This window comes from Elgaria multicarinata, chromosome 7 (assembly GCF_023053635.1).
Source record: "Elgaria multicarinata webbii isolate HBS135686 ecotype San Diego chromosome 7, rElgMul1.1.pri, whole genome shotgun sequence".
Lineage (NCBI taxonomy): Eukaryota > Metazoa > Chordata > Lepidosauria > Squamata > Anguidae > Elgaria > Elgaria multicarinata.
This window is the reverse complement of record NC_086177.1, coordinates 116270666-116298196: the sequence shown is the minus strand read 5'-3', so window position 1 is coordinate 116298196 and position 27531 is coordinate 116270666. Positions and strand designations below refer to the sequence as shown.

The following is a 27531-nucleotide window of genomic DNA, read 5'->3' as shown; positions in this document are numbered from 1 at the left end:
CCCTGGGGTTCCTTTATGGAGGGCTGAGCTTTGCTCCAGGTCGTGCTCTCCATCTTCTAGCCCTGCCCCCAAGGCGTGTCACGTGAACAGCCGGCCCATGAAATGTTACCCTGGCCCCCTTCTCTGTTTCCTCTCTTCTCTCACTGCGTTCCAACCCCAGGTTGGAGCCAGGTGCCCTGCCGGTGTGACAAGGTGACCAGGCACCACAGCCTCTAGAACTGGGGAACCCCCCCATACCATGGCCACCACTGTGGGCCAGGCCGGGGAGGCAGGAGGCTCTCCACAGCGTTGGCCTCTCCTCGCCTCTGTGCTGGGCAAGGGGTGGGAGAGAGCTTTGCTCTGACCGTGTGTGCCGCTCCTGCTTGTCTTCAGCGCCACTGCACAGCAATTACCATGAGGACGGGCCCCCCTCCTACTACGACAACCCGGACTTCTCCCCCACGAACTGGGACGACAAGAAGATCCGACAGGCCTTCATTCGCAAGGTGAGTAGGGCAGAGTGTCTCCAAGGAGAGGTGATTGGGGAGTGGGGGCAGTCATTGGCTAATAGTACTTGTGACCATGGGGTTGCGAGTCCAAATCACACCTCCCCCCATGCTGAGGTGAAGCCGTGCCCTCTGCCTGTGGCACCGGAGGGGGGAAGAGAGGCCTTGCTGGGCATGCGGAGTCTCCCAGATTCAGCCGCTGACGTCTCCAGGGTCAACGCTTCGCAGCGCCATGGCTGAGAGAGACTTTGCCCGCAGCCTGAGACCGTGAGAAGCTGCTGAGGAGGGGAGCTGGTGGTGTGCATGCATAGAACCTCTTCAGCATCAGAAGACCTGGAGCTGGATCAGGCCAAAGGTGCCTCCAGTCCAGCATCATCCCATCTCCCCACAGTGGCCAACCGGCCCACAAAAGGGCCATGAAAACAGCAGAAGCAGCACAGGGAACTCCTCCTGCTGCGAAGGGACGTGTCTTGCGTTTGCAGCCTGGGGGCATTCCAGATCCTGGTTTGGGCCCCGCTTGGGTAGTGTCTGCTGCCGAAGCCTCCTTCCCTTCTGGGCCTTGCATGCATGGCTCGTGCTCTCGGTGACCCCAGCGAAACCACTGTACTTGTTCCTGCAGGTGTTCCTGGTGCTGACCATCCAGCTCTCGGTGACTTTTGCCTTTGTGGCCATCTTCACCTTCGTGAAGGGTGTGAAGGGATTTGTGCGGAAAAATGTCTGGACCTACTACGTCTCGTATGCCGTCTTCTTCATCTCTCTCATCGTGCTCAGCTGCTGCGGGGAATTCCGGCGGAAGCACCCCTGGAACCTCATCGCCCTGGTAGGAGCCAGGTCCTGACATGGGGGGGGGGGAGAGCGGGCAGTGGCAATGCAGGTCTGGAGGGCATCAAGTTGGGCTTGGCCTGGCACAGCTTGGCCAGGAGAGGCATGACGGATGGTTAAGGTGGGTGCCCTGTGGGGCCCTTTGAAGGCCTGGCAGGGAGGAGGGCGCAACCTGAAGTTCCTCCTGTTAATTGCAGCTCTCTTTCCTCCACAGTCCATCCTGACCCTGAGCCTCTCCTACATGGTGGGCATGATTGCCAGCTTCTATGACACAGACGCCGTCATTATGGCCGTGGGCATCACTGCCGTTGTGTGCTTCACTGTCGTCCTCTTCTCCCTGCAGGTGGGTGGCTGTGTGTGGCCTCTCCCTCTTCCACTTGTCTTGAGAAGTGTTGGGCAACTTGGTCCGTTGCTTTCCGGTGTCCATTAAGTACACGCCGGTTCGCTGATCCCACTGCGTGAGCGCGCAGCTGCTCTTGGATCACCCAGCAGTGTGACTTGGGCAAGGCCATCCATTCCCTGTACCTGCCAGTCCATGGCAGGTGGCAGCTCTTGCCCTGCGGTGGGGGCCATGGGGCTGTCGCTGCTCCTGACAGGCCAGAAGCGCAGCCTGAAGGGGCTTTGGGATCAGAGCGTGCTGCTGCACAGGGTTCCTTCTTTATTAGGATTAGTAATACCCTTTATCAGCTTAGGCTGATATACCAACTGTGCCCTTATCTGGACAGAGATAGCCTAGCTACAGTGATCCATGCTGTGATAACCTCTTCTCTGGATTACTGTAATGTGTTATACGTGGGGCTGCCTTTGAAAATGGTCCAGAAACTTCAGCTGGTACAAAACAGGGCAGCACATTTGTTAACAGGGACTGGCGAACGAGAGCACATCACGCCAGTCCTTTCTTAGCTTCAGGGGCTGCCGGTCCAGGTCCAGGTCCGATTCAAAGTGCTGGTATTAACATTCAAAGCCCTAAATGGCTGGGCCAGGCTATCTGAAGGAATGCCTCCTCCCGTATGTACCTGCCTGGACCCTACGGGCATTCTCAGGGGTCCTTTGTGAGCCTCTGTCAAAGGAAGTGAGGCAGGTGGCTATCAGGAAGAATGGGATCCCTAGAGAGGTTTGCCTGCGCCTATGTTGAAGTAGGAAGTACTTCTTCACAGAGCACAGAGTTAAATTATGGAATGGAATTCACTACCACAAGATGGCTGTCAGGTATAGGTTTCAGCAAGGCCATTGTGGAGGCCTTGCAAGTTGTAAGTAGATTTGATTAGAACTAGTTTAGAATATCAGAATCTGTGCAAACTTAGCTCTGTCAATGTTCTCGCTCCCTGTCTCATCCTTGAAGCTACATGGCTTCCCTGGGTACTTGAGAATGTTAGAAAGCTGGGGGCCGTTGAAGGAATCACTCAGATTATAGCGTCATCTTGGTGGGGTGAGCAGTGCCACCCTGTTTGGACACGGGCATGTGTTGCAGGCCATTGCCCCTGTCTGTTAAGTGGGTTGAAAGGCCCATGCCTCCCTTTAAAAGCTGGAGCAAAGGTGAAGAGCCTTTGCAAGGATCATCTTTTGACTCATGGCCCCAAACCCCTCCCTCTTTGGATCCATCGCCATTTGGGACTTTGAAGGCACTCTGCCCATGGACTCTCTCCTATTTGGACTTTGGATTTCTAAGGACTATGCCATGAAAAGTACTGTGATACTTTTCATAGACTTGAACTCGCATTTGCTGTGGATTGTGTGTATTTTGTTTCTGCTCAACTCAGCGTAGCGGCAGGCTGGGGTTGATTACGACCGTCCAACTTTTCTTCTGTGGTAGACTGGGGTTGATTTTTATTGTTGGACTTTTTCTCTGCAGACTTGGGTCACGGGGAGTTCCTGGTACTAAATCAGCAGCACAGGACTTCTTGTGCTTGAGATTTTTACCTACCCTGTGATCTTGTTTAGGATGTGGCCATGTTCCCTGAGTTACCAATGTGTGACCCAAATATTGGCTAGCTCCCCTGAGATGGTTTGTTAAGCTTTTCACGAATGTCCCATTGTGATTGCCTGATGGAACATAAGAACATCAGAAGAGCCCTGAGGCTGGATCAGACCAAGGGTCCATCTAGGCCAGCACTCTGTTCACACAGTGGCCAGTCAGCTGTCGACCAGGGACCAACAAAGCAGGACAGGTAGCATATAACCGTCAGGGCTAGTAGCCAGGAATCACTCCCCTCCCTTGGCTGGGTTTGGAACCCGTTTTGGAACTGTTGAGCAACAGTTTATTGTTTTATACTGTATGTTTTTATCTGTACGCAGCCCTGAGATCTTAATGATATATTATTATTATTATTATTATTATTATTATTATTATTATTATTATTTATATAGCACCATCAATGTACATGGTGCTGTACAGATAACACAGTAAATAGCAAGACCCTGCCGCATAGGCTTACAATCTAATAAGTTGTAGTAAACAATAAGGAGGGAAAGAGAATGCAAACAGGCACAGGGAAGTGTAAACAGGCACCGGGTAGGGTGAAGCTAACAGTATAGAGTCAGAACAAACTCAATATTTGAAGGCTATAGGGAAAAGAAAAGTTTTTAGCTGAGTTTTAAAAGCAGTGATTGAGTTTGTAGTTCTCAAGTGTTCTGGAAGAGCGTTCCAGGCGTAAGGGGCAGCAGAAGAAAAAGGACGAAGCCGAGTAAGGGAAGTGGAGGTCCTTGGGCAGGCGAGATATAGGGCAGGATACAAATGTTTTAAATAAATAAACAAACTGGGAAACCAAGTTGTTATTGTAGTGAGTAGCATTTTGACTGTACATTATCTTGGAGCCTAAAGCTTTGTGACCAACAATCAGCTTTTAAGTATTTTTGAAGTGTGTAACCATTAAACTTTTTACCATGGGATTTCCTCAAATAAAAGAAGTCTCACTAATTGGGTATCCCATGTCAGTTTGCTAGCATGTGTGAATGCCGGAGGGAATGAGAAACACAACATTGGCAACCAATTTGGATGACTTTAAAAGGGTGTTGGATAAATTCCTGAATGAGAAGGCTAGCAGTGGCTATAAGTTAGGGTGCCCATATGAAAAGGAGGACAGGGCTCCTGTACCTTTAACAGTTGAATAGAAAAGGGAATTTCAGCAGGTGTCATTTGTATATATGGAGAACCTGGTGAAATTTCCTCTTCATCACAACAGTTAAAGTTGCAGGTGCCCTGCCCTCTTTTGAATCTGGTCACTCTAGTATAGCTCCTGCAGCTTTAACTGTGGTGATGAAGAGGGAATTTCACCAGGTTCCCCACAAATACAAATGACACCTGCTGAAATTCCCTTTTCTATGCAACTGTTAAAGATACAGGAGCCCAGTCCTCCTTTTCATACGGTCACCCTATATAAGTCATGTTGGCAATGTGCTACCTCCAGTATTAAAGGCAGTAAGCCTATGTACACCAGTTGCTGAGGAACATGGGTGGGAGGGTGCTGTTGCCCCGGGCCCTGCTTATGGGTCCCTGGTCGACAGCTGGTTGGCCACTGTCTGAACTAGATGGGCCCTTGCTCTGATCCAGCATGGCTGCTCTTAAGTTCCATCAGGCAGTCACAATGGGACATTCTTGAAAGAGTTAACAAACCATCCCAGGTGAGCTAGCCAATATGTTCTTTATCAGGCTTTCCATGTCGGATGGAAATTCATCACGCTTGCTTTTTGATGCAGGCTTAACCCATGAAAAACAAATGTGCTATGTGCAGGCTGAGCAGCCGGTGGGGTAGGGCGGGTGTGCGTTTGGGGCCACAGCAGGGAAAGGAGGTGGCTGGGATGGTTCTGAGGCGCTCCCTAAGCTCCGTCGTGGGCCTCTTCTTCCGCAGACCAAGTATGACTTCACCTCATGCCGGGGGGTGCTGATTGTCTGCCTGATGGTCCTGTTCATCTTTGCCATCCTCTGTATCTTCATCCGGAACCGCATCCTGGAGATCGTCTATGCATCCCTTGGAGCCCTCCTTTTCACCTGCGTGAGTAGCCCAGTGACCTTCCGGCTGCAGCAGACCAGGGCTGTAGTTGGAGCCACCACCTCACTTGACCACCCGCCAATCCTCTGGTTTTCCCGACACGGCCTCGCAGGGCCCTTGTGCTTCCTGACTGGCGTGTTGAGGATGCTAAGGGGGCAGGGCTCGGACAGGAGTGCAAGCGGCCAAGGATGGGCGGGATGTTGTGGGCGGCTGGAGATTGAGTGACACCCAGGGAAAGAGAAGCCCTTGCCTGTCCTTCAGTTCAAGGTGTTGGACCCTGAGGGAGGTTTGCGGGGTGGATGGGCCCACGCTCCAGGAGGACCTCTGGGCCCAACCCCTGAGCTGTTCCAGCGCCTCCTTTTCCCACGCGTGGTCCTTCACCTGGTCTCTCCCCTCTTGGCGCCTGCTCTCAAAGACGTCCCCAGGCCATTCAGGGAGGGCTTCCGGGAGCCAAGTAATGACCACCCTAAACCCCATCTTTTCCTTTGCAGTTTCTGGCTGTGGACACCCAGATGATCCTTGGGAACAAGCAGCTCGCCATCAGTCCGGAGGAGTACATCTTTGCAGCCCTCAACCTCTACACAGACATTATTAATATTTTCCTTTACATCTTGGCTATCATTGGCCGTGCCAAGGATTAGGCAAACCCACCGGCCCCTTCAGCATAGAGTTCCTTCCACACGACCCCGATTGCCTCTTGTCATCATGGTTATCCTCCTCGTTTTGCTCATGAGACCCCCAGGGTTCTTTTGTTTTCTAGGTTCCTGCCCATTCCTTGGGATTGCGGCCTCCTGCTTTCATGCTCCCTGACTCGTGTTTATCTAGGGAAGGCTACCCAGAGGGGTTCAGGATGGGCAGATGGGCCGCTCCACAGGAAAGGTTGAGGGGCGGGGCGGGGGGGAGGCACTCTTCTGCACGCCACACCCCAGGGGTGTGGGAGGGAGTGCCGAACTCTTGAAAGAAAACAGCTTTTCTGCCTGGCATCTCCCTGGGGTGGGGGTGGGGGGTGGGTAGGTTTGGCTGTGCAGAATTGGGGAAGGGATGTAAATATGTCATGCTGGAGTCTCTCCTCTCTTTCTCTGTGGTATTTTGATCTGCAAATCGTAATTTAATGTTGAGTCCTGTCCTTGTCCCGGTCACACCAGCCACACTTTGCTACTTCCTCCCCCCTCCCCCCATGCACATGGATGCCAAGATTGTTCTGGGGCACTAGTCTGCACCCCTCCTGCCATTCCATGGGAATGAGCTCCACCCCCCACACCCCCTACACACACTCTCCCCTTTGCCTCTCCTTCTGCCTCCCCTCCCCACCCGCTCTGGCCTTCTACCTTCCTGGACTTTGTGTTCCAGCCATTGTGAAGGCTGTGTGCGTAGCCCCGCCTGCATTTTATGAACACCGCCTGGAAGATGGAGGGCGGCCCCTGTCCTCTAAGCAGCAGGCCAGGGGTTCCTCGGGAGGCATCTGAGGCTCCCTTACTCTGGGATTCCAGCACTTTGCTCTGCTGAAGCCTTTTATACTGAGATGTGAAGCTTCCTGTCCCTGGATCTGACCTCCGGGGGCGCTGCACCCCATCCTTTCCTCCCCCACCCCCTGTGGCTGGCTTTAGGGGTGCCCTGCACTACTGCATGCTGAGCAGCCACTACCACTGTGCCCCCCGGGCCAGCCTCTGCACTAAGCTGTACAAATAGGGTATCCTAATAAAAGTGAGAATGTACCGAATATCCTGTCCTCCATTTTGTCTTTCTCTGGAGCTAATTGGGGGGTGGAGGAAGGGCTCTTTCCAGAGATGGGGGTTAAAGCACGGCCAGCAAAGCCCTGCAGGAACGTTGCAAGGGGGATGCAAAGATGCCTGCAGACTTCACAACCTTCTTGCAGGCTGAGTGTGAGTAACGTTTTGGATCGTGGGGTCTGGCTTGTCACTAAACCTCCCAGGCAGGAGCTCGGTGGCCCCCGACTTTGTCAGCTGGCCTGCATGCACACTCTCCACCTGCAAATGTGTAGGTATGTGGGCAGGGCCTTGGGAGCTGCCTAAGGGCCTGGTGAAAGCAAACTCGGCATGCGTGGGACGTCCTCTTGTGGAGTGTCCCTGTTCAAAAGGTGAATAAATCTCGAGGCTGTGCCTGCGGACTGTATTTCTCTGAAAGAGCGTCCTGGGTTGGCCGTAGCAGTCTCAGTGTCGGGGCTGGCCACAAGGCCAAGGAATGTGGGTTATTCCAATGTTCCAGCAGGCAGGCTTCTGTTCAAGGGAATTCAGGCAAAGCAGGAGCGGTCAAACAGGCAATGGGTCAAGACACAGCCAGGCAGTCCAATACATACACAGCCCAGCGGCGGAGTCACACAGGGGTTCAAGCACAAGGCAGGAGAAACTGGTGAGACCTTTCCAGCCACTAGCAAGCTTGACTGAAGGCTTTTCATCACGAAGGCTGCTGAGCCCCACCCAGACTCAGCTGCTGTCCAGAGCCCTGCTCAAGAGGACTCGCTTTCTCCTGAGGAGACCATCTTCGTGAGCTTTACAGGAGCCTCTGCCGGCTTGTGGGTCGGGGTTGCTCAGCATCTACTCCAGAGCCCAAGTCCCTTCTCCTTGGCAGGGAAGGACCTGGAGCCGTCCGCCCTGAAGGATCAGGCTCCACCTGGTCTGGTGCCAGCGACTGATCTAGTGTGCCCCACCCACCCTGGTTTCTGGAGGTTCTAGTTGTTCCTCTGGAGAAGATTCCTCTAGAGAGAGAAAGAATGACAGAGAGCCAGCCATTGGTGACAACAAAGCGACTATTCCCGGCATTCCTTGGAGGAGTCAGTGACAGTTCAAGTTTTATATGCGTCAAGTGGGCAGCCTTTGCTGCTGCTTCCTGTTGGAGCCACTGAGCGAGCCCTGCAGTTCCTTCCAGGCTCCACCTCTGCGCTGCTTCCTCATGGTCCAGCATGTTCTCTTCGCCAGCCTCTTTCTCCAAACCTCATCTGCTTGAGCACTTTGAGTGTTCTCTGATGCTCGTGGCACCTCAGCTGTCCCTTTCCCTGAGACGTTTTGATTTACAAGTTGCTGTTTGCTACATGAGCCCAGTTTCTCTGACTGAAGAAGCCTGTCCTAGATCCAAGGTGTTGCATCTGTACACAGCCTGCCTGGACGCTTCCTTGTACGGCTTATCACTGGCAGCTACAGGAGTGGATGGAGGAGCATAAACCCTTGTGGAGGCGCCTGGTGTGGTGTTTTTGGAGAAGGCTCCTCCCAAACATGCCCTCCACAAATATGGCCGCGTCGCTGCTCACTCCTGTCTCCACCTCTTTAATGAACTAGTTAAAAAGCTCCGCTTCTAATACGGGCTCTTGGGGAATCAGCTTCTCGCATCTCTCCAATGTAAGCACTGCTCTCCTTGGCTTCCTGGTTAGTGACCCATAGGAGACCCATCTTCTTATCCTAGGGCTGCTAAATTTTCTTTGAGGGAAGGGTTGTAGGCCAGTGGTAGAGCACTTTGCTTTGCCTTCAAAAGATCCCATATCCAATCCCTTCGTCCTATTCTCAGATACCTGTTCTCAGGAGCTTCCGTGAACAACTGTGCGAGAAGCCTTTTGACAGTCCAAGTAAACAATGCATTGTATCATCTCTATAAACTTCTTGCTGACACTGTCAAATGAAATCTGAAAGGTTAGTGAGAAAGGACATAAATGTGTAGAAGCCATGTTTCTTGTTAAGCAAGACTTGTCCTTCTAAATCAGCCTTCCTCAACCTGGGGCGCTCCAGATGTGTTGGACTACAACTCCCAGAATGCCCCAGCCAGCTGGCTGGGGCATTCTGGGAGATGCAGTCCAACACATCTGGAATGCCCCAGGTTGAGGGAGGCTGTTCTAAATGCTTGATAACTTTGCCTTTAATAATGTTTTCCACCAATTTACAGAGGAGCAGAAGTTAAATTAACCACCTTTCCATTTCCACAATATTCCCAGATCCCCCCCTTTTTTTAAAGTGGTGCTACATTGACCACTTCCCAGCCCTTGGGTACAGTGATCTTGGGGACAAGCTAGATTTGCTAACAGGTGCACAGTATCGGGAAAGATATGTACTGGTTGCACCCTCAAAATTATGATTTGCCCCCCACTCCCCCGGCTTTTAGAAAAGGTGCGAAGACACATCTTTTCAATTTAGCCTTTTAAAATGTGTCGTTCTTAATGTTTTTATTGTTTTAAATGTACTTGTTTTTAGCATTGCAAGGTTTATTGTTTTAAATTGTTGCCTTAATAGCTTTTTAGCAGATAAGGCATTATATAAATGTTAATGTTCATGAATAATAATAATAATAATAATAATAATAATAATAATGATGATGAAGTTAGAAGATCAGCAAAAAATCTTGCATGTGAATACTGTCGTGCAAAGAAGGCTAGGAGGGGTAGGAAGTGCACGGGACGCAGACGACATTATGAGAGGCATCCGCTAAATCTGTGAGTACCCAGCAGTGAGCGTGCAATAAAATGCTCGCCTGATGACACCCTGGGGAAGCTGACTTCAGGGGGAATCTTAGGGCAGTGGTTACCTTGTCAGCCCTTAGAGGAAGTTCTTCTACAGAAGAGACTAATCGAACAGTGCCCTACCTTTGCAAACTTTATAAACCCAGTAGATAGGCTTCTGTATCAGCAGCTTTTGGAAAGCGTGAGCTCCAGAGGGTAGGTAGTAGAATAGCCTACTATTTTCAGCAGCCCATCTGTAGGCAACACAGCTCTGAAATATCCTGAGGTGGAGAATGCCTTCCGTGTGACTCAGGAAAAAGAGTCAGAAAACCGGAATTCGCAGTACAAATCTCCTCTTTATCCCAGACAAGGACACGTCCAACAGTGCCATGGACTATCACAGTTTGGATGCTGCAACACATCAGAAATCAACGGCCGTTCCCAGAGTCGTAATAGGAAGCCCCTGTGTGCTCATAGGCAACCAGGTAACCTGAAGCAATTGTTGACCAGGGACTAGACATTCTGATTAACAAACTAGCTAAAAGTGGGCTAGATGGAACAACTATTAGGTGGATTCACAGTTGGCTACAGAATCGGACTCAAAGAGTACTTATCAATGGAACCTTCTCAAACTGGGGAGAGGCTGTTGGGTAATCACTGGACTTTTAACGTGCTGGAAGTTACAGGCTGAACCAGTGAATAGCAGAGTAACAAACGGCTCTTAGTTAGGATGCAGCAAAGACCAATAAGGCAAGGATTCCTTGTAAGTTTTAAAAGTAAATCCTTTACTGACAGATAAATAATTTAGTAATGGTAATACAAGTTACAAGTTACAAATACTCACAGATGATCATAGTAATACAGCACACATCAAGTTGGGGTATGATGAGGATCAGGAATAGGAATAATAATGGATACAAACACAGTTTCTTTTATAGGCAGTCCTGTACAAAATGATGCAACCACTAATTGAACAATCTCAGAAAATGACTCCATGCAATAATCCAATAATTCAATAAGTGTCCACCTGCAAAGTTGACCTTTAAGTGATTATGTTCTGCTGACTCCTCACTTCTTCCAGGTTTTGCAGGACATTGTAGAAATAAAGGAAAAGATAAAAACCATAGTCCATTCCAGGACTCAACAGAGGCAACGAGTGGGGTGCCGCAGGGCTCAGTCCTGGGCCCAGTGCTCGTCAACATTTTTATTAATGATCTGGACGAGGAGGTGCAGGGAACGCTGATCAAATTTGCAGATGACACCAAATTGGGTGGGATAGCTAATACCTTGGAAGACAGAAACAAACTTCAAAGGGATCTTGATAGGCTGGAGTGCTGGGCTGAAAACAACAGAAGGAAATTTAATAGGGATAAATGCCAAGTTCTACATTTAGGAAATAGAAACTAAATGCACAGTTACAAGATGGGGGATACTTGGCTCAGCAATACTACAAACGAGAAGGATCTTGGAATTGTTGTAGATTGCAAGCTGAATAGGAGCCAACAGTGCGCTATGGCTGCAAGAAAGGCAAATGCTATTTTGGGATGCATTAATAGAAGTATAGATTCCAAATCCCGTGAGGTACTGGTTCTTCTCTATTCGGCCCTGGTTAGGCCTCATCTAGAGTATTGCGTCCAGTTCTGGGCTCCACAATTCAAGAAGGACGCAGACAAGCTGGAGTGTGTCCAGAGGAGGGCAACCAGGATGATCAGGGGTCTGGAAACAAAGCCCTATGAAGAGAGACTGAAAGAACTGGGCATGTTTAGCCTGGAGAAGAGAAGATTGAGGGGAGACATGAGAGCACTCTTCAAATACTTAAAAGGTTGTCACACAGAGGAGGGCCAGGATCGCTTCTCGATCCTCCCAGAGTGCAGGACACGGAATAACGGGCTCAAGTTAAAGGAAGTCAGATTCTAGCTGGACATCAGGAAAAACTTCCTGACTGTTAGAGCAGTATGACAATGGAAGTTACCTAGGGAGGTTGTGGGCTCTCCCACCCTAGAGGCCTTCAAGAGGCAGCTGGACAACCACCTGTCAAGGATGCTGTAGGGTGGATTCCTGCATTGAGCAGGGGGTTGGACTCGATGGCCTTGTAGGCCCCTTCCAACTCCGCTATTCTATGATTCTATGATTCTATGACAAAACCTCATCGCTGGCCTCAGAGCAAAGGTACTAGCCCTTGCAATAAACCTAAATGCCAACTTGGCTCATTCATAAACACCGGTGATCATGGAAATGGAACCAATGCCAGCTGCCCACTGCATCCAGCGCAAATTACCTGCACGTCATTGAACATTGTGTATTCAATCTCCTGCATCAAGTGCCCAGGAGACAATTACATCAGCCAAACAGGACTGTCTTTAAGACAAAGATTAAAAGGGCGCAAATCAGGCATCAAGCCTAAGAACATAAATAATCCTGTCGATGAACACTTTAACCTCCCAGGGCCTCCCTTGGAACGTGAGATTGCAGCGTTGGGATTAGGCTTATGCAGCAGAGCATGTGGGCTTGGAGATATAAAAAATACATGAAGAGAGTCTGGTGTTTATCTTTAAAGACATGGGAAAATACCTGGCATAGGAAAGCCTCATTTTGTCTAACTAGAATGGAAGAGAGAGAGAGAGAGAGGCAGCTGCTGCTGCATGGCAGCCCTTTTTCAGAGAGGGGGGATTGTGGGAAGAAGACAGGGAGTGGCGGAGATGAGAGTCTAAGCAGAGGACATCCTTCAAAGACAGCTGGAGCAGGACCAGACAGGGACTCTCTGCCAACTAGTACTTTTTCACCCAATTGGATGCTTGCTGAAGTCCAACTTCTAACGTGCAGGACAAAAGATGAGCTGGAAATTTGATTGTATTAATTATTGACCCCAATTAACACAATCAAGTTGTTTCTATGTACATTATAGTGCACTTTGAGGTTTGTCACTTTCTCTTTAAGGCAATGGAATGCTTGCTACAGATCTACCTCTAACGGTCTTTTCAGACTCAAAATTTCCAGTTCCACTTACAGCATCTGATGAAGTGAGTTGTAACCCACGCTAATTTATTAAAATAGCACATAGTTAAATTATGGAACTCACTACCACAGGATGTAGTGATGGCCACCAATTGGGATGGCTTTAAAAGAGGGTTGGATAAATTACTGGAGGAGAAGGCTACTTATGGCTACTAAAGTCCTGATGGCTATAACCAACCTTCAGAATCAGACGCACAATGTCTATGCTGGTGGGTGCTATTGCATCGTGTCCGACTTATGGGCCTCACACAGGCCACTGTTCAGCAACTCTGGGAACAGAGTGGGCATGTTTAGCCTGGAGAAGAGAAGATTGAGGGGAGACATGAGAGCACTCTTCAAAGACTTCAAAGGTTGTCACACAGAGGAGGGCCAGGATCTCTTCTCGATCCTCCCAGAGTGCAGGACACGGAATAACGGGCTCAAGTTAAAGGAAGCCAGATTCCAGCTGGACATCAGGAAAAACTTCCTGACTGTTAGAGCAGTACGACAATGGAATCAGTTACCTAGGGAGGTTGTGAGCTCTCCCACACTAGAGGCCTTCAAGAGGCAGCTGGACAACCCTCTGTCAGGGATGCTTTAGGGTGGATTCCTGCCTTGAGCAGGGGGTTGGACTCAATGGCCTTGTAGGCCCCTTCCAACTCTGCTATTCTATGATTCTATGACTAGATGGATCTTGGTCTGACCAGCAGGGCTCTTCTTATATTCTTAGATGCAGGGTGCAGCACATCCCCCGCCTGATTAGGGTGGTGAGATTTAAAAAAATATCTTTATCAAGACCAATGTAGCAAGGGGAGATGGAAAAAATAAATATAACACCTTTCTGGAGCTAACCAAGGTGATTTATAAAACTGTCAGTGAATAAAAACCTTAGTCAAATGAAAACATAATAAAATGTTAAAAATACTAAAAACTATAAGTTAAAAATACGTGTCTTGACGGCTTCTTGAACCCAGCAAGAGTGGGGACCTGTTGCAACTCCGAAGGCGATGCCTTCCAGGGTTTGGCAACAACCCTGGAGAAACCCTGTCCCTGGTTGCCCAACGAGCGGCGGCCAAGTGGTGCCAGCAGCCTCCAGAGCAGCCCAGCCTGGCAATACACAAGGAGAGTGTGCCACCCTCTGCATACTGCCCATTGATGACACGGGCACTAGCCAACAGAAGGCTGCAATACTCCCACAGCCCCAATATAACCAGTACCCCAAATAGCAAACATGTGCTAGCCGTGAGGACAGAGTGGAGGGGAATCACGGCTTGCCAGTTAACAAAATGCTTGCAGTTTATTGCTGGGACAACATAACTTCCTTACCACTATCACCAGCATGGACCAGCAGCCTACAACCACCACTATTTACTCCTCCCCCGTCTGGGACGACAAGAAAATCCGGCAGGCCTTCATTCGCAAGGTGAGTTGTGTAGAGGGTCTGTAAGGAGAAATGATTCCGGGGGTGGGTGGAGCGTTGCTCAGTGAGAAGAGTTGTGCTGGGTTGTGACCGTAGTTTAGTAAGGATAATTCTGACCACGAGGTTGCGACTCCAAGTCACACCTCAAATCACAAGGGGGTGTTGCTATTTTTTGCAACACCCCCAGGCTGAGGTGAAGCTGTGCCCTCTGCCTGTGGCACCGGAGGGCGGAAGAGAGGGCCTGCTTGGCATAACTGAGTCTCCCAGATTCAGCCGCTGACGTCTCCAGGGTCAATGATTCACAGCGCCGTGGCTGGGAGAGACTTCGCACGTGGCCTGAGACCGTGAGAAGCTGCTGAGGAGGGGAGCTGGTGGTGTGCATGCATAGAACCTCTTCAGCATCAGAAGACCTGGAGCTGGATCAGGCCAAAGGTGCCTCCAGTCCAGCATCGTCCCCGTCTCCCACAGTGGCCAACCGGCCCACAAAAGAGCCACGAAAACAGCAGAAGCAGCATGGGGAACCCCCCCCCCCGCTTCAAACAACCCCCCCCCCCCCATGCTTTCGTGAACCGCCCAGAGAGCTTCAGCTATTGGGCAGTATAAAAATGTAATAAATAAAATAAAAATAATAAATAATTCGAAGGGACGTGTCTTGCGTTTGCAGCCTGGGGGCATTCAAGATCCTGGTTTGGGCCCCGCTTGGGTAGTGTCTGCTGCCGATGCCTCCTTCCCTCCTGGGCCTTGCATGCATGGCTCGTGCTCTCAGTGATCCCAGCGAAACCACTGTACTTGTTCCTGCAGGTGTTCCTGGTGCTGACCATCCAGCTCTCGGTGACTTTTGCCTTTGTGACCGTCTTCACCTTCGTGAAGGATGTGAAGGTCTTTGTGCGGAAAAATATCTGGACCTACTACGTCTCGTATGCCGTCTTCTTCATCTCTCTCATCATGCTCAGCTGCTGCGGGGAATTCCGGCGCAGGCACCCCTGGAACCTCATCGCCCTGGTAGGGGCCAGGTCCTGACATGGGGGGGAGAGCGGGCAGTGGCAATGCAGGTCTGGAGGGCATCAAGTTGGGCTTGGCCTGGCCAGGAGAGATTGTGACAGGTCTTAAGGGTGGGTGCCCCACAGTCCACTCAGGAGCTTGGCACGGAGGAGGGCACGTCCCGCTCTAACTCGGTCCAGCTCATTGACAGGCAAATGCAGGAATGAATACAATACAGAAGTCAACTTAGCAAGCAAATTGTCAAGCAGTTATGTCAGGACAGCAGGGGTTTTCCAGAGAGAGGACTGAGGCGCAGCCACGGTCAAAATCTGGGAGATCAATCAAATAGAAACACTATCCAAGAGCAGTCATTAGGAGTCCAGGGATCAATAGCATGGAAGTCCAAACACAAACCAGGTTCAGGGTATCAAGAGATAGTTTCCAGCAATGGCTAGACAGATACTGTCAGAGCCTCCTGAGCCCCAGTCAGGGCTCAGCTACAGTTTGTTACAAGCCTTGCCCTCAGGGAGTCCTTCCCCCTTGAGGAATCCTCCTTTCTTATCAATCACTTCTTCTGAAAGGAGCTCTCCTGGTTTGCCTCTTGAGGGGATGATGCTCTTGAGGGTCTAGGTGGCTGCCCAGCCTCTGCCTCAGAACCAGAGCTCCCCTCTTGTGGGGCTGGACCCATAACCATCTCCCCTGAGATCCCAGGGAGTCACTCTCTGTCATTGCCCATCTCTGGGAGTTCTAGCCCCTCGGAAGAGGAAGATCCCTCCGTCAGGGACATAACGGTGCAACCTGAAGTGCCCCCTGTGAAATGCAGCTGTTTCTTCTCCACAGTCCATCCTGACCCTGTGCCTCTCCTACATGGTGGGCATGATTGCCAGCTTCTATAACACAGACGCCGTCATTATGGCCGTGGGCATCACTACCATTGTCTGCTTCACCGTTGTCCTCTTCTCCATGCAGGTGGGTGGCTGTGTGTGGCCTCTCCCTCTCCCAAACACCAGCCACTGTCAATGTAACAAGAGACTGAAGCTAGAAGTAGGCTGCTTCCCTCTTCCCCTTCCACTTGTCTTGAGAAGTGTTGGGCAACTTGGTCCGTTGCTTTCCGTGTCCCTTAAGTACACGACGGTTTGCTGATCCCACTGCGTGAGCGCGCAGCTGCTCTTGGATCGCCCAGCAGCGTGACTTGGGCAGGGCCATCCATTCCCTGTACCACCCGTCCATGGCAGGTGGCAGCTCTTGCCCTGCGGTGGAGGCCTTGGGGCTGTCGCTGCTCCTGACAGGCCAGAAGCAGAGCCTGAAGGGGCTTTGGGACCAGAGCCTCCCTCTTCAGTAGTGGTGGTCGTTTTATCTCACTTTATACCCCAAACATGGCTCTCTACCCACAGGCTTACAATATATCAAAAGCCCGACACACAAGGGAAAGAGAATTCATGTTTTCCATGTTTTCTTTGGCACACAATAAAACCGTGCAAGGCAAACGGACGTGCTACGTACAGATCGAGCACTTGTGCAGTTGGTGGCTGTGATCTTCACTGGTGCAATGCACTCGCAGCTTGCCCGTCATCACCCACCCAGGCTGCTAGGACAAATCCAAGGGTGGGTGGGGGTGGGTGGGTGTTAATGGCCCTGCAATGAAGGAGGGGGAGCAGGGAGGGGAGGCGGCTGGGATGGTTCTGAGGCGCTCCCTAAGCTCCGTCGTGGGCCTCTTCTCCTGCAGACCAAGTATGACTTCACCTCATGCTGGGGGCTGCTGAGCGTCTGCCTGATGGTCCTGCTCATCTTTGCCATCCTCTGTATCTTCATCCAGAACCGCTTGTTGCAGATAATCTATGCGTCCCTTGGAGCCCTCCTTTTCACCTGCGTGAGTAGAAGGAAATGGTGGGCTCCCCCAAGAACCTGTGTTGGGGACAATCCTTTTCAGCTTGTTCACATGATCTGGGATTAGGAGTGAGCAGTGAAGTGGCCAGGTTTGCTGATGACACCAAATCATTTGGGTTGTTAAAACAAACAGGGATGATGAAGAGCTCCAAAAGGAGCTCCTCAAACTGGAAAAGTGTGCATTCAAGTGGCACACACGGATCAATGTAAGCAATGTAATCAACCAGGATGATCAGGGGTCTGGAAACAAAGCCCTATGAAGAGAGACACTAGAGGCCTTCAAGAGGCAGCTGGACAACCACCCGCCAGGGATGCTTTAGGGTGGATTCCTGCATTGAGCAGGGGGTTGGACTCGATGGCCTTGTAGGCCCCTTCCAACTCTGCTATTCCATGATTCTATTATTCTATAAGTGTAAATTGATGCATATTGAGGCAAAAAATCCCAACCCAGTATAACCAGATGGGAACTAAACTAGCAGTAAACGACCAAGAGACAGATTTTAGGGTTGTGGTGTGCGGGTTGATGAAAATGTCAAGCTGTTTTTGCCAACCCAAGTCTGTAGTTGGGGTTTGAATGGAAGCAACAGAATGTGCTGCTGTGTGGAGGAAAAGCAGCACAATATAAATGGCCCCTAAATGGGCCACGTGGTTTTTGTTTACTTCCTCTTTCCTCTCCCGGAAGAAAGAGGGAGTAATGAACGACAAAAGTGGGGGTGGAGAAGTGACGGTAAGGAAACATGATTTTCCTCCATGTGATGACACTCTTAGAATAAAGACAAGTAAGGGGAGACATGTTAGAGGTGTACAAAATTATGCATGACGTGGAAAAAGTGGATAGGGAGACATTTTTCCTCTGATAATTCCAGAACCTGGGGTCATCTCATGAAGCTGATTGGTGGGAGATTGAGGATAGATAAAAGGGAGTAATTCATCACTCTGCGCAGAGTTAAATTACGGTACTCACTACCACAAGATGTAGTGATGGCTACCAATGTGGATGGCTTTAAAAGGGGATTGGCCAAATTCCTGGAGAAGAAGGCGGCTCTCCATGGCTACTAGCCCGGGTGGTTGTGTGCTACCTCCAGTATCCGAGACAGTAAGCCTGTGTGCACCAGTTGCTGGGGAACAAGGGTGCGAGGGGGCTGTTGGACTGTGTCCTGCTTTGTGGGTCCCTGGCCAACAGCTGGTTGACCCCTGTGTGAACCGAGTGCTGGACTAAGTGGAGCCTCAGTCAGATCCAGCCTTAGGGCTCCTCTGATGTTCTTACCTTCCTGAACCCAGTGAGTGAACAGAAAGGACTTTTCACCTGGGCACAACACAGATTGCTTTAGCCACCACCTCACTTGACCACCCGCCAATCCTCTGGTTTTCCCGACACGGCCTCGCAGGGCCCTTGTGCTTCCTGACTGGCATGTTGAGGATGCTAAGGGGGCAGGGCTCGGACAGGGGTGCAAGCGGCCAAGGATGGGCGGGATGTTGTGGGCGGCTGGAGATTGAGTGACACCCAGGGAAAGAGAAGCCCTTGCCTGTCCTTCAGTTCAAGGTGTTGGACCCTGAAGGAGCTTTGCGGGGTGGATGGGGCCACGTTCCAGGAGGACCTCTGGGCCCAACCCCTGAGCTGTTCCAGCGCCTCCTTTTCCCACGCGTGGTCCTTCAACTGGTCTCTTCCCTCTTGGCGCCTGCTCTCAAAGATGTCCCCAGGCCATTCAGGGAGGGCTTCCAGGAGCCAAGTACACTGATGGTGCTATATAAATAAATAAATAAATAAATAAATAAATAAATAAATAAATAATAATAATAAGTAATGACCACCCTAAACCCCATCTTTTCCTTTGCAGTTTCTGGCTGTGGACACCCAGATGATCCTTGGGAACAAGCAGCTTGCCATCAGTCCGGAGGAGTACATCTTTGCAGCCCTCAACCTCTACACAGACATTATTAACATCTTCCTTTACATCTTGGCCCTCTCTGGCAATAGTAAGGATTAGGCAAACCCACCGGCCCTTTCAGCATAGAGTTCCTTCCACACGACCCCGATTGTCTCTTGTCATCATGGTTATCCTCCTCGTTTTGCTCATGAGACCCCCAGGGTTCTTTTGTTTTCTAGGTTCCTGCCCATTCCTTGGGATTGCGGCCTCCTGCTTTCATGCTCCCTGACTCGTGTTTATCTTGGGAAGGCTACCCAGAGGGGTTCAGGGTGGGCAGATGGGCCGCTCCACAGGAAAGGTTGAGGGGCGGGGCGGGGCGGAGGCACTCTTCTGCACGCCACACCCCAGGAGTGTGGGAGGGAGTGCCAAACTCTTGAAAGAAAACAGCTTTTCTGCCTGGCATCTCCCTGGGGTGGGGATGGGTAGGTTTGGCTGTGCAGAATTGGGGAAGGGATGCAAATATGCCAAGCTGGGTACGCTTTACTCAAAGAGTTCATGCCCATCAATTGATTCAGCCCTATACGCTGACCATAATCCTGTAATGATAATGTTTTCTAATTAGAAAAAAGGACTATCATAATGGAAATTGAATGAGATTTTATTTAAAAATCTCATTCATTTAAAAATCCAAAAGTTGTTAAAACATTTTAATGAACTCATGAATTTTTTCACACAACAGAAATATCAATAGGACAACCATCTAGGATGCAAGTAAAGCATTTATTAGAAGTCATGTGATTTCTTTGGGTTCCTATTATAAAAAAAAAAAAAAAACCAAGAGAGAAACTGAGGCAAAAGCTGGTAGAGCAAATTTGAGTTTTAGAAAATACGCATAATAAAAAAGTTTCCTTTGAAATATATAAGAAGCTCATAGTATGTAAGATGCAATTAAACCCTGGGATCCCACAGCGATCTGTCTTGGGACCAATGCTTTTCAAACTGTTCATGAGTGATCTGGAACTAGCAGTGAGCAGTGAGGTGGCCCATGTCTGCTGGCGTGGATAAAACGGAAGGTTACAAAGAGCTTCGGAAGGATCCCTTGAAAGTGCAAGAATAGGCACAAAAAGGGAAAAATTGAACTACGGTCCATAATTTTGGGATGCGCATCCTCCTGATTGGTAAACCGGGCTCCAACAGGAAATTGCAGTAAGGGTTAGGGGGCTTCCCTTCAGCTCCCAGACCAAGCCCTGAGGTTGGAAGAGAAACCCTTAATTCATGCCTTAACAAATGAAATATATCAAGAAAAGCATTCAACAGCACAATGCACTAACTGATACATGCTAAAGAAAGGGGAACATTAGGATATCTCACTTGACTCAAAATCACTAAGTTGGATGGTGATGATTCAGACATCTGAAAAGAACGAACCAGAGGCTTCCTGGCTCATGCTTCTACCTCTGATGGTCATAGAATCCTAGAATAGTAGAGTTGGAAAGGGCCTGTAAGGCCATCGAGTCCAACCCCTTGCTCAATGCAGGAATCCACCCTAAAGAATCCCTGACAGATGGTTGTCCAGCTGCCTCTTGAAGGCCTCTAGTGTGGGAGAGCCCACAACCTCCATAGGTCATTGGTTCCATTGTCGTACCGCTCTAACAGTCAGGAAGTTTTTCCTGATGTCCAGCTGGAATCTGGCTTCCTGTCACTTGAGCCCATTATTCTGTGTCCTGCACTCTGGGAGGATTGAGAAGAGATCCTGGCCCTCTGTGTGACAACCTTTTAAGTATTTGAAGAGGGCTATCATGTCTCCCCTCAATCTTCTTTTCTCCAGGCTAAACATGCCCAGTTCTTTCAGTCTCTCTTCATAGGGCTTTGTTTCCAGACAAAGCCCTATGAAGGCTTTGTTTTCAGAAGCCAGCAAATAGGCTTCTGAAAACAATCAGGACCATCCCAAGAAGCCCAGGTCTGGGAAGAAGCAGGCAGGTGTCAGCTCCAACCTCCTCCAAAGAGCAGAACTCCTGCCCTTAGCCTGTGCTGTAGGCCTCCAGTCTAGATCACACTATGTTCTACAGAGAACAGGTAGCTCAAGTGAGTGAGCTCGGCCACACTTTGCAACAGAAAAAGCCACAACTCACCCGCCTCCTTGAGCAAGCCTTGGGCTTCTGCTGCCCCTAAAACAGCTGCTTGGTGGATCAGCGTTCTGTTGCCAGCATCGGTCAGGGAGTGGCCCCTTTTTGGACCTGCCCACCTTTTGGCCAAGGTGTAGTAGTTGTCCAGTGGGGTCCCCAAGGCCACGTTGATGGCCTGGATGGTGCTAATGGTGCAGACAATGAGCCGCATGGAACGGGGGAGGTCCTTTGGCACTTGCATGATGCGATCGGAGCAGTTCTCAGCCAGGCTCACTCACATTTCTGAATTAACAGGTGCTGTTGGTCTTGCGGTGGCCACAGAGAGATATCTGGGGTGTGGGGGAAGGTAGTACCAATGGGTAGAGCATGGGCATTTCAAACTTCAAAACAATAATGTGCCTGCCATTTAATCCTTCCCCGCCCACCCCAGTTAGGATATTTCAGTGAATTCCCCACCTGATTGGGGTAGTGATATTTTAAAAAATCCTTTGTCCTGAGCAATGGAGAAGCAGGAAGCAAGAAGGGGAGCCCAGGAGATCATAGAATTACAGAATTGTTGAGTTGGAAGGTGTTCTAAGGCCATCTAGTCCAACCCCCTGCTCAGTGTAGAAATCCACCTTAAAGCATACCTCACAGATGGTTGTCCAGCTGCCTCTTGAATGCCTCTAAGGTGGGAGAGCCCACAACCTCCCTAGGTAACTGGTTCCATTGTCATACTGCTCTAACAGTCAGGAAGTTTTTCCTGACGTCCAGCCAGGATCTGGCTTCCTGTAACTTGAGCCCGTTATTCCATGTCCTGCACTCTGGGAGGATGGAGAAGAGATCCTGGCCCTCCTCTGTGTGACAACTTTTCAAGTCTTTGAAGAGGGCTATCATGTGGTAGCACCAGATGAGGGTTGTCCTACAGCAGCATCCAGTCCCGGTACATCACACAATTCTCCTACTTACAACCTTCCCTTCCACCATCCAGCATGAGAAATTCAGCCTCCCTCCCTCCCTCTCTGCTCAAGTTCAAAAGGTGCTCCACCGCCTTGGCAACAGGGCTCTGATCCCAACCTGAGAGGCGCCCGCCTCCAGGCGCTTGGAACGGCTGATGGCGAGCTCAGCCTGAGCTGCCCCTGGACAGCGTGGAGGGCCTGTTTGCATCCATGTTGCTGCACCATATTTCCAAGGAGTGCAGGAAGCTCAAGGGGGCCTCAAGCACAGGACCAGGAACTATACGTTGAAATAGCTGGAAGGTAATTTAAGTCCAGGATTGCACTGCATTTCAGAGCCTTTTTGAAAAACACCGCAAACTAGGTTTTTCGGGGGTGGGGGGTGGGGTAGCCATGTTAGTCTATTGCAGCAAAAGCCACAAAAGAGTCTAGTGGTAAAGACGCGTTTATTCTGGCACAAGCTTTCGTGGACTACAGCCCACTTCATCAGACACAACTTTCTTGAAACTCAGAGAGGACCAGTTGGGGCCTTGGGTGACAGGCAGGAGCTGCCCCATCTTGGTAAGGTGGGACCCCGTTGGGCCTTGGGCCTTGCAGAGGCAGCAGGGAAAAGCCCGGGGTCTGGGCTAGAGCCACAGGAGGGTTGGTTGCTAAAGCAGCAGCAGCAGAAAAAGTGGAATAGGAGAATGGCAACAGGGCAGTGGGCAGTCCATACTTGTGCACTGGACAACCGCTGCATTTCCGTTACCCTCTGGAGCGCACCGCCAGCTGTGATGAGGGCACCTAGAGGTCAGTTGTTCAGCCCCACCTTCTGCTCAGACCAGCTTTCCCCAGAGGGTGACCAAGCCAACCACGGTCTGTAGTGCACTGAAGAGCGTGGAGTTTTACTGCTGATCAGCTTCTCTTTATTATTGCTACCTTTTATTGCTACTACAAACAAGCAGAATTAATAAATGCCATAAAAAGAAAATTACAATATCTTGGTCATATTATTTGAGCAGAAAAATGTACCACACTCCAATTTATTCTGCAAGGGAAAATTGAAGGGGGGGGGGGAAATCAGTGGGAACAAGACGACCGTCGTGGCTACAGAACTTGGGGGAATGGTGGGGCTGCACTTCTATGCAGTTCTTTAGAGCAGCAACGTCAAAAACTAAAAGAGTTCTAACGATAGCTAACCTCTGAGAGGTGAAGGCACCTTAAGGAGAAGGGGAATATTGCTATGTTTTATTGTTGTTTTGAGAGGACGTTGTATATTCACCCCTCTGATGACTGTGTGGAAAGCAGTGTCTGCATCTGAGTAAATACATAAACATAGATATTCCGCCTTCCTGAACCTGACCCTAAGCAGAAGAGGCCTTCCCCCTTCTGCTTAGGGTGAGCCCAGGAGGAAGGCCGAGAAGCAGCCCACCGTGCCCTGGCAAAGCCCTCCCCACTGGGGTCCATGGGAATCCCCATCTCCAAGGTAATCCCTCCCTGTAACCGGGGTGGATGGGTGCCCTTTCCCACAGCAGCTTTGCTGCCCCTCCCAGCCTCACACTAGACAGTCACAAGAGCTCCAGAAGCTGCTTGGGTCACAATGGCCAGCCATGACACTGCCACCCACCCACCCACCCACCCGGGCACCTGGCCAGCCAGACAGCCAGCCGGCCAGCCAGCACAGCAGTGGAAAGGAGAGGGGGGCACATGGCAGCATGATCCTTTGCATGGCCCTCTGAATGACACTCCTCTGGGACACCAGCAGGCGGCCCACTCTCACTCTCCCCACAACACCTTCCTGGGGATGGCCGTTCTTGCTCGCTATCATGAGCTACGGAAGGAGATTGACGCACTAGTTGCAGAGAACGAGGAGCTGAAGCAACTCGTGCTGCTGCTGCGGGAGAACCAGGATCTCAGGGCCGCCCTCCAGCTCGAGGGCAGCGTGGGGCCAACTTTTGAGTCCACCCGGCTAAGTCAACCAGGTACCAGCAATCGCGGGGCGGGGGTAGAGAGACCCAGGATGTAGGTTGGGCCCTTTGCCCCAAGGCTGGGAGGGTGATTCCAGACCTGAATTTGATCCCAAAGGCAAAAGGGTCATGGACCCACACTTGGCTATAAATTGAGAGTGGGGCTGGGACAGAGCAAACAGGCCACATGGGGTCTCCAGCGGTGCCTTTGGGTCATGGCCGGAAGCTGGTTGGTGGATGCAGGCGGAGAGGTGAGCCTGGGGCAGTTACAAGTATGCACATCTTGTATGGGTTACATGTAGCCCTGTAGCACATGAGCATGACCATCACACATTTGTACAAGTACACAATCTGCTGGGGTGTGGTGGCAGCCGTGGGTCAGTTCCCTGGCACATGCATCTCTGTTACATAGTTAATGTAAATGCGCAGTTGTGTAGTGCACAGTGAAAGGCCTGTGGGGAGTAGGAGTAGTTTCTCTTCTTCTCCTGGTTGGGATTTCCCTCTCCTGTCATCCCCCCCCCCGTGTACCTGGTACACCTGGGCATGAGCCACTGGGCTCCCCCAAGAGGCTTTGCCAAAGGCCAGATCAGAGACATGAACCTCCAGCTCAGAGTGGCCCGGCCTTCCCACTGGCTCCTGCATAAAGCATGGGGATTTCAGCAAGGACAGGGCCTGTAAAGAAACCCTGCGGGTGGATTCGGTATGGGGCAGGTCATGGTCCCAGCAGCCATTCAAAGCTGGATTAAGGCATGGGCTAATAAGGCTGCAGGCCCGGGCCCACTGCCTCAGGGTGTAAGTACTATTTACTGCAAAAATAGCATTGCTGTGGTTTTCCCTGTCACTCACACATGTGCACTTGCACATTTGCAAATGACAGAAAAATTAAATTAAAAACCAAGCCATTTTTGCAGCCAGTACATATTCCCGCAGTAATTACACCAGCACACCCCAATAGCTCTGTCCTGTTCAGCTGCTGCTTTTTGAGTTCTGGTTCAAAGAATTGCTACAGTGAGAGAATGAAATTGACCTGTGGGAGTTTATAGGCTCTTTCTCCCCACCACCATCATGAACCCTTTTTGGAGCAATTACTCCAGGCACAATCTTTTTTCTTTTTCTTTTAGGCTGCTTCTCAAGTGCGCAAACATGTTTGTGATTTTAAAATTCTTTTTCCTCCAGTCTCTTCACAAATGCTCAGATTCACCTGTCTGCTATGTACGTCTGCAGTAGTACATTGATCTTGTCGGTTTCAAATTATCTGCTCCACTTTGACAGCTTTTAGAGTTCACTGTCAATGAAGGAGGTAACTTACAAGGAAATTTACAAGGAAATTGACAAGGCAACTATACAACTGCAGACTGTACATGGCAGACAGGTGAATCTGCCCATTTCCGAAGGACTGGCAGGGAAATCCCGGAAACTCCGCTCCAAAGAAGTCGGGCACTTACCCTGACTTTTTTGGCAACAGAGCCCATGGCGCCCCCTGATTGGTCGCCATGGGTGGCCCCGTGCCTCTGGAAAAGTAAAAAAAATAACAATGGGGGTGGGGAGGAGAGGAACTGGCCATTCTTCCCCCCCTTCTTATTTTTTTTTTTATTATCTATATCTGTGGAGCTCTGCAGAAACAGGTAATAAAAAGAAATGGGGGTGGGGTGGGGAGGAAGGGGCAGCCATAGGGAAGAGACATGGTTCACCCAGTCTCTCTCGCATCCTCCTCTGGCTGCCTGGTTTCTCTCCCCCCCCCCCCCTCATTTTTATTTTTATTAACTGTATCTATAGAGCTCCACAGATACAGATTATAAAATAAAATAAAAGCGGGGAGGAATAGCCCCGTTCCTCTCCTCCCCCCCCCATTTTTTAAAAAAACTTTTCCAGAGGTGCGGGGCCGGAAAATTCACACTTGCCTTCCTTCCTGTGCAGATGCCAGGAAGGAATGCAAGTGTGGGTGCAAGGCACCTCATGGTACCAAAGCGCCACCATAAAGATGGGGGCCTGCTCTCAGAGAGGAAGGCTGTCCTCTGACAGTGGCAGTGGCTGCAGGCAGCTCCCCCCCCCACACACACAACAAGTTTAACAGTTAAAAGGAGAACTAGCTGAAGCCCTCTCAGCCACCTCACCTTTGAATGATCGTCAGCATGCATGAGGCTCCCCGCCGCCGTTGAGCTAGGAGTGGGGACAGCGGTATAGCCCTACCCCCACTTCAACGCTTGAGTGCCCTGCACAGATGAAACATGTGAATTAGCATTTATTAGTCCCAGGAAAGGATGGGAAATGAGATTCCACCAAGAGATGTAGCAATTCCCCCCCACACACTGCAGTTGCTGTTGACAATAACTTCACTTCAACGCTGCGTGTGCATATGTGCACGTAAGCGTCACGAGTGTGAGCTCAGAGCTGAGGCTGGAGTTGGGGTCCAATGACAACCCACCAGGCCCGGGCCTATCCTGCCCTTGATCCTGCCCTGCTCAGACCCCACTGCAACCGGAGTGCCTTCAGAGGAGCAGAGGAAAGGGGCTGAGAAGGCCACTCGGACCAGGAAGCAGGGCCATGGCAGGAGGCTGATCCTAGAGGAGAGAGAACTAGCCTCCTTCAGCCGCCTCCTCCGCCTGACAATCAAACAGGGATGGGCTGCAGCTATTGGGGGGGCGCTTCCCATGGCTCAGAAACCACTGGGGGCCGCACCCCCTGCTGCTGCGCCGCCGACATTGCTGCCAACGAATCCAGCAGCGGCATGGGGGTGGGGTGCACAAAGGGCCAGGAGGCAGGTGCGCCCTGGAATGAATTTCCACCCCTGCGTTAAAGGAACGAGTTTCAGGCCAGAGCTGAAGGGGATGGAGGTCAGGGATGCCGTCTTGGCTTTGGGGGCAAAAAGAAAGCGGAGCTGGTGCCCGGAGAGCCTTCTTGGGGAGAGCATTCCACAGAAGAAGTGCCACCACTGAAAAGGCCCCGGTCGCCACCTGCCACAATCTCTGAAAACGGGCAGGGCGCAACCCGAAAAGAGCCTCTCCCCACGCGACTGCCCACGCGGTAAAAAACGAACTGAATATGTGGGCAGGTACAGACGAGCAAAGGCAGCCCTTCCAGGACCTGTCCCCAAGCCGCAGAAGGAATGCGTCAGTATTTCCTAAACACCTAGAATGCTTTCAGCAGCTTTTTTTGGAAGGAGGGGATTTATCATTCATCAGCCGGTCGCTCGCTCCTTTCCGGTTGACCCCTGCCCGCTTTCTGAGACGCGGGCGGGCGGTGGCAGGGCCCTTTTCAGCAGATCCAAGGCACATAGAACTGTTCCTGACCACCACCACCACCCCACGGCCCACTCCCAGACGCCAATGCTAAAAGCAGGCATGTTTAGGGTTCTTCAACAAAGCCCATGCAGAACTACAGGGGATGAACATCTGGAAAGATGGGCGCGGAGGAACAGGCTGTATCACAGGCTGTAGCACAGAAGGCGGGGGGATGGGGGAGAAATCCCTTCAGCCCAATGCTGATCATGGGGGTGGGGGGAGAGTCCCGTCTCGAGGGACCGGGGCCTGGGGAAGCGCTCGAGGGGCATCGCGCGTGGTGCTGCCTGCTTCCGTCCGCAGCCGGGACCCTGACCCGCGTCCCGCTGCCCGTTCCTTCCCACAGACCCGTTCTCCAA

General features: G+C 50.9%; 2 protein-coding genes across 2 annotated transcripts in view; both read left to right on the top strand.

Annotated features, from left to right (window-relative positions):
• Positions 1 to 6146, top strand: part of LOC134401213 (protein lifeguard 1-like) — a 30640-nt gene extending 24494 nt beyond the window's left edge. Inside the window, exons 3-7 of the mRNA XM_063129964.1 lie at positions 373 to 485; positions 1105 to 1305; positions 1522 to 1650; positions 5156 to 5299; positions 5788 to 6146. Coding sequence (XP_062986034.1) covers positions 373 to 485; positions 1105 to 1305; positions 1522 to 1650; positions 5156 to 5299; positions 5788 to 5937 — 737 coding nt within the window. The 3' untranslated portion in view covers positions 5938 to 6146. The remainder of the gene's footprint in view (positions 1 to 372; positions 486 to 1104; positions 1306 to 1521; positions 1651 to 5155; positions 5300 to 5787) is intronic.
• A 7924-nt stretch (positions 6147 to 14070) lies between these two features.
• Positions 14071 to 19201, top strand: LOC134402024 (protein lifeguard 1-like). The gene is made up of 5 exons (XM_063131392.1): positions 14071 to 14154; positions 14953 to 15153; positions 15973 to 16101; positions 16859 to 17002; positions 18858 to 19201. Exons 1-5 carry the CDS (start codon positions 14071 to 14073, stop codon positions 19005 to 19007), a joined length of 708 nt encoding a protein of 235 aa, XP_062987462.1. The 3' UTR covers positions 19008 to 19201.
• Positions 19202 to 27531: the final 8330 nt, after the last annotated feature.

Coding starts and splice junctions, on each gene's coding strand:
- LOC134402024 (XM_063131392.1), top strand. CDS start 14,071: ATGGACCAGCAGCCTACAACCACCACTATTTACTCCTCCCCCGTCTGG. Junction 14,155..14,952: donor GGCAGGCCTTCATTCGCAAG/GTGAGTTGTGTA, acceptor TTGTTCCTGCAG/GTGTTCCTGGTGCTGACCAT. Junction 15,154..15,972: donor CCTGGAACCTCATCGCCCTG/GTAGGGGCCAGG, acceptor TCTTCTCCACAG/TCCATCCTGACCCTGTGCCT.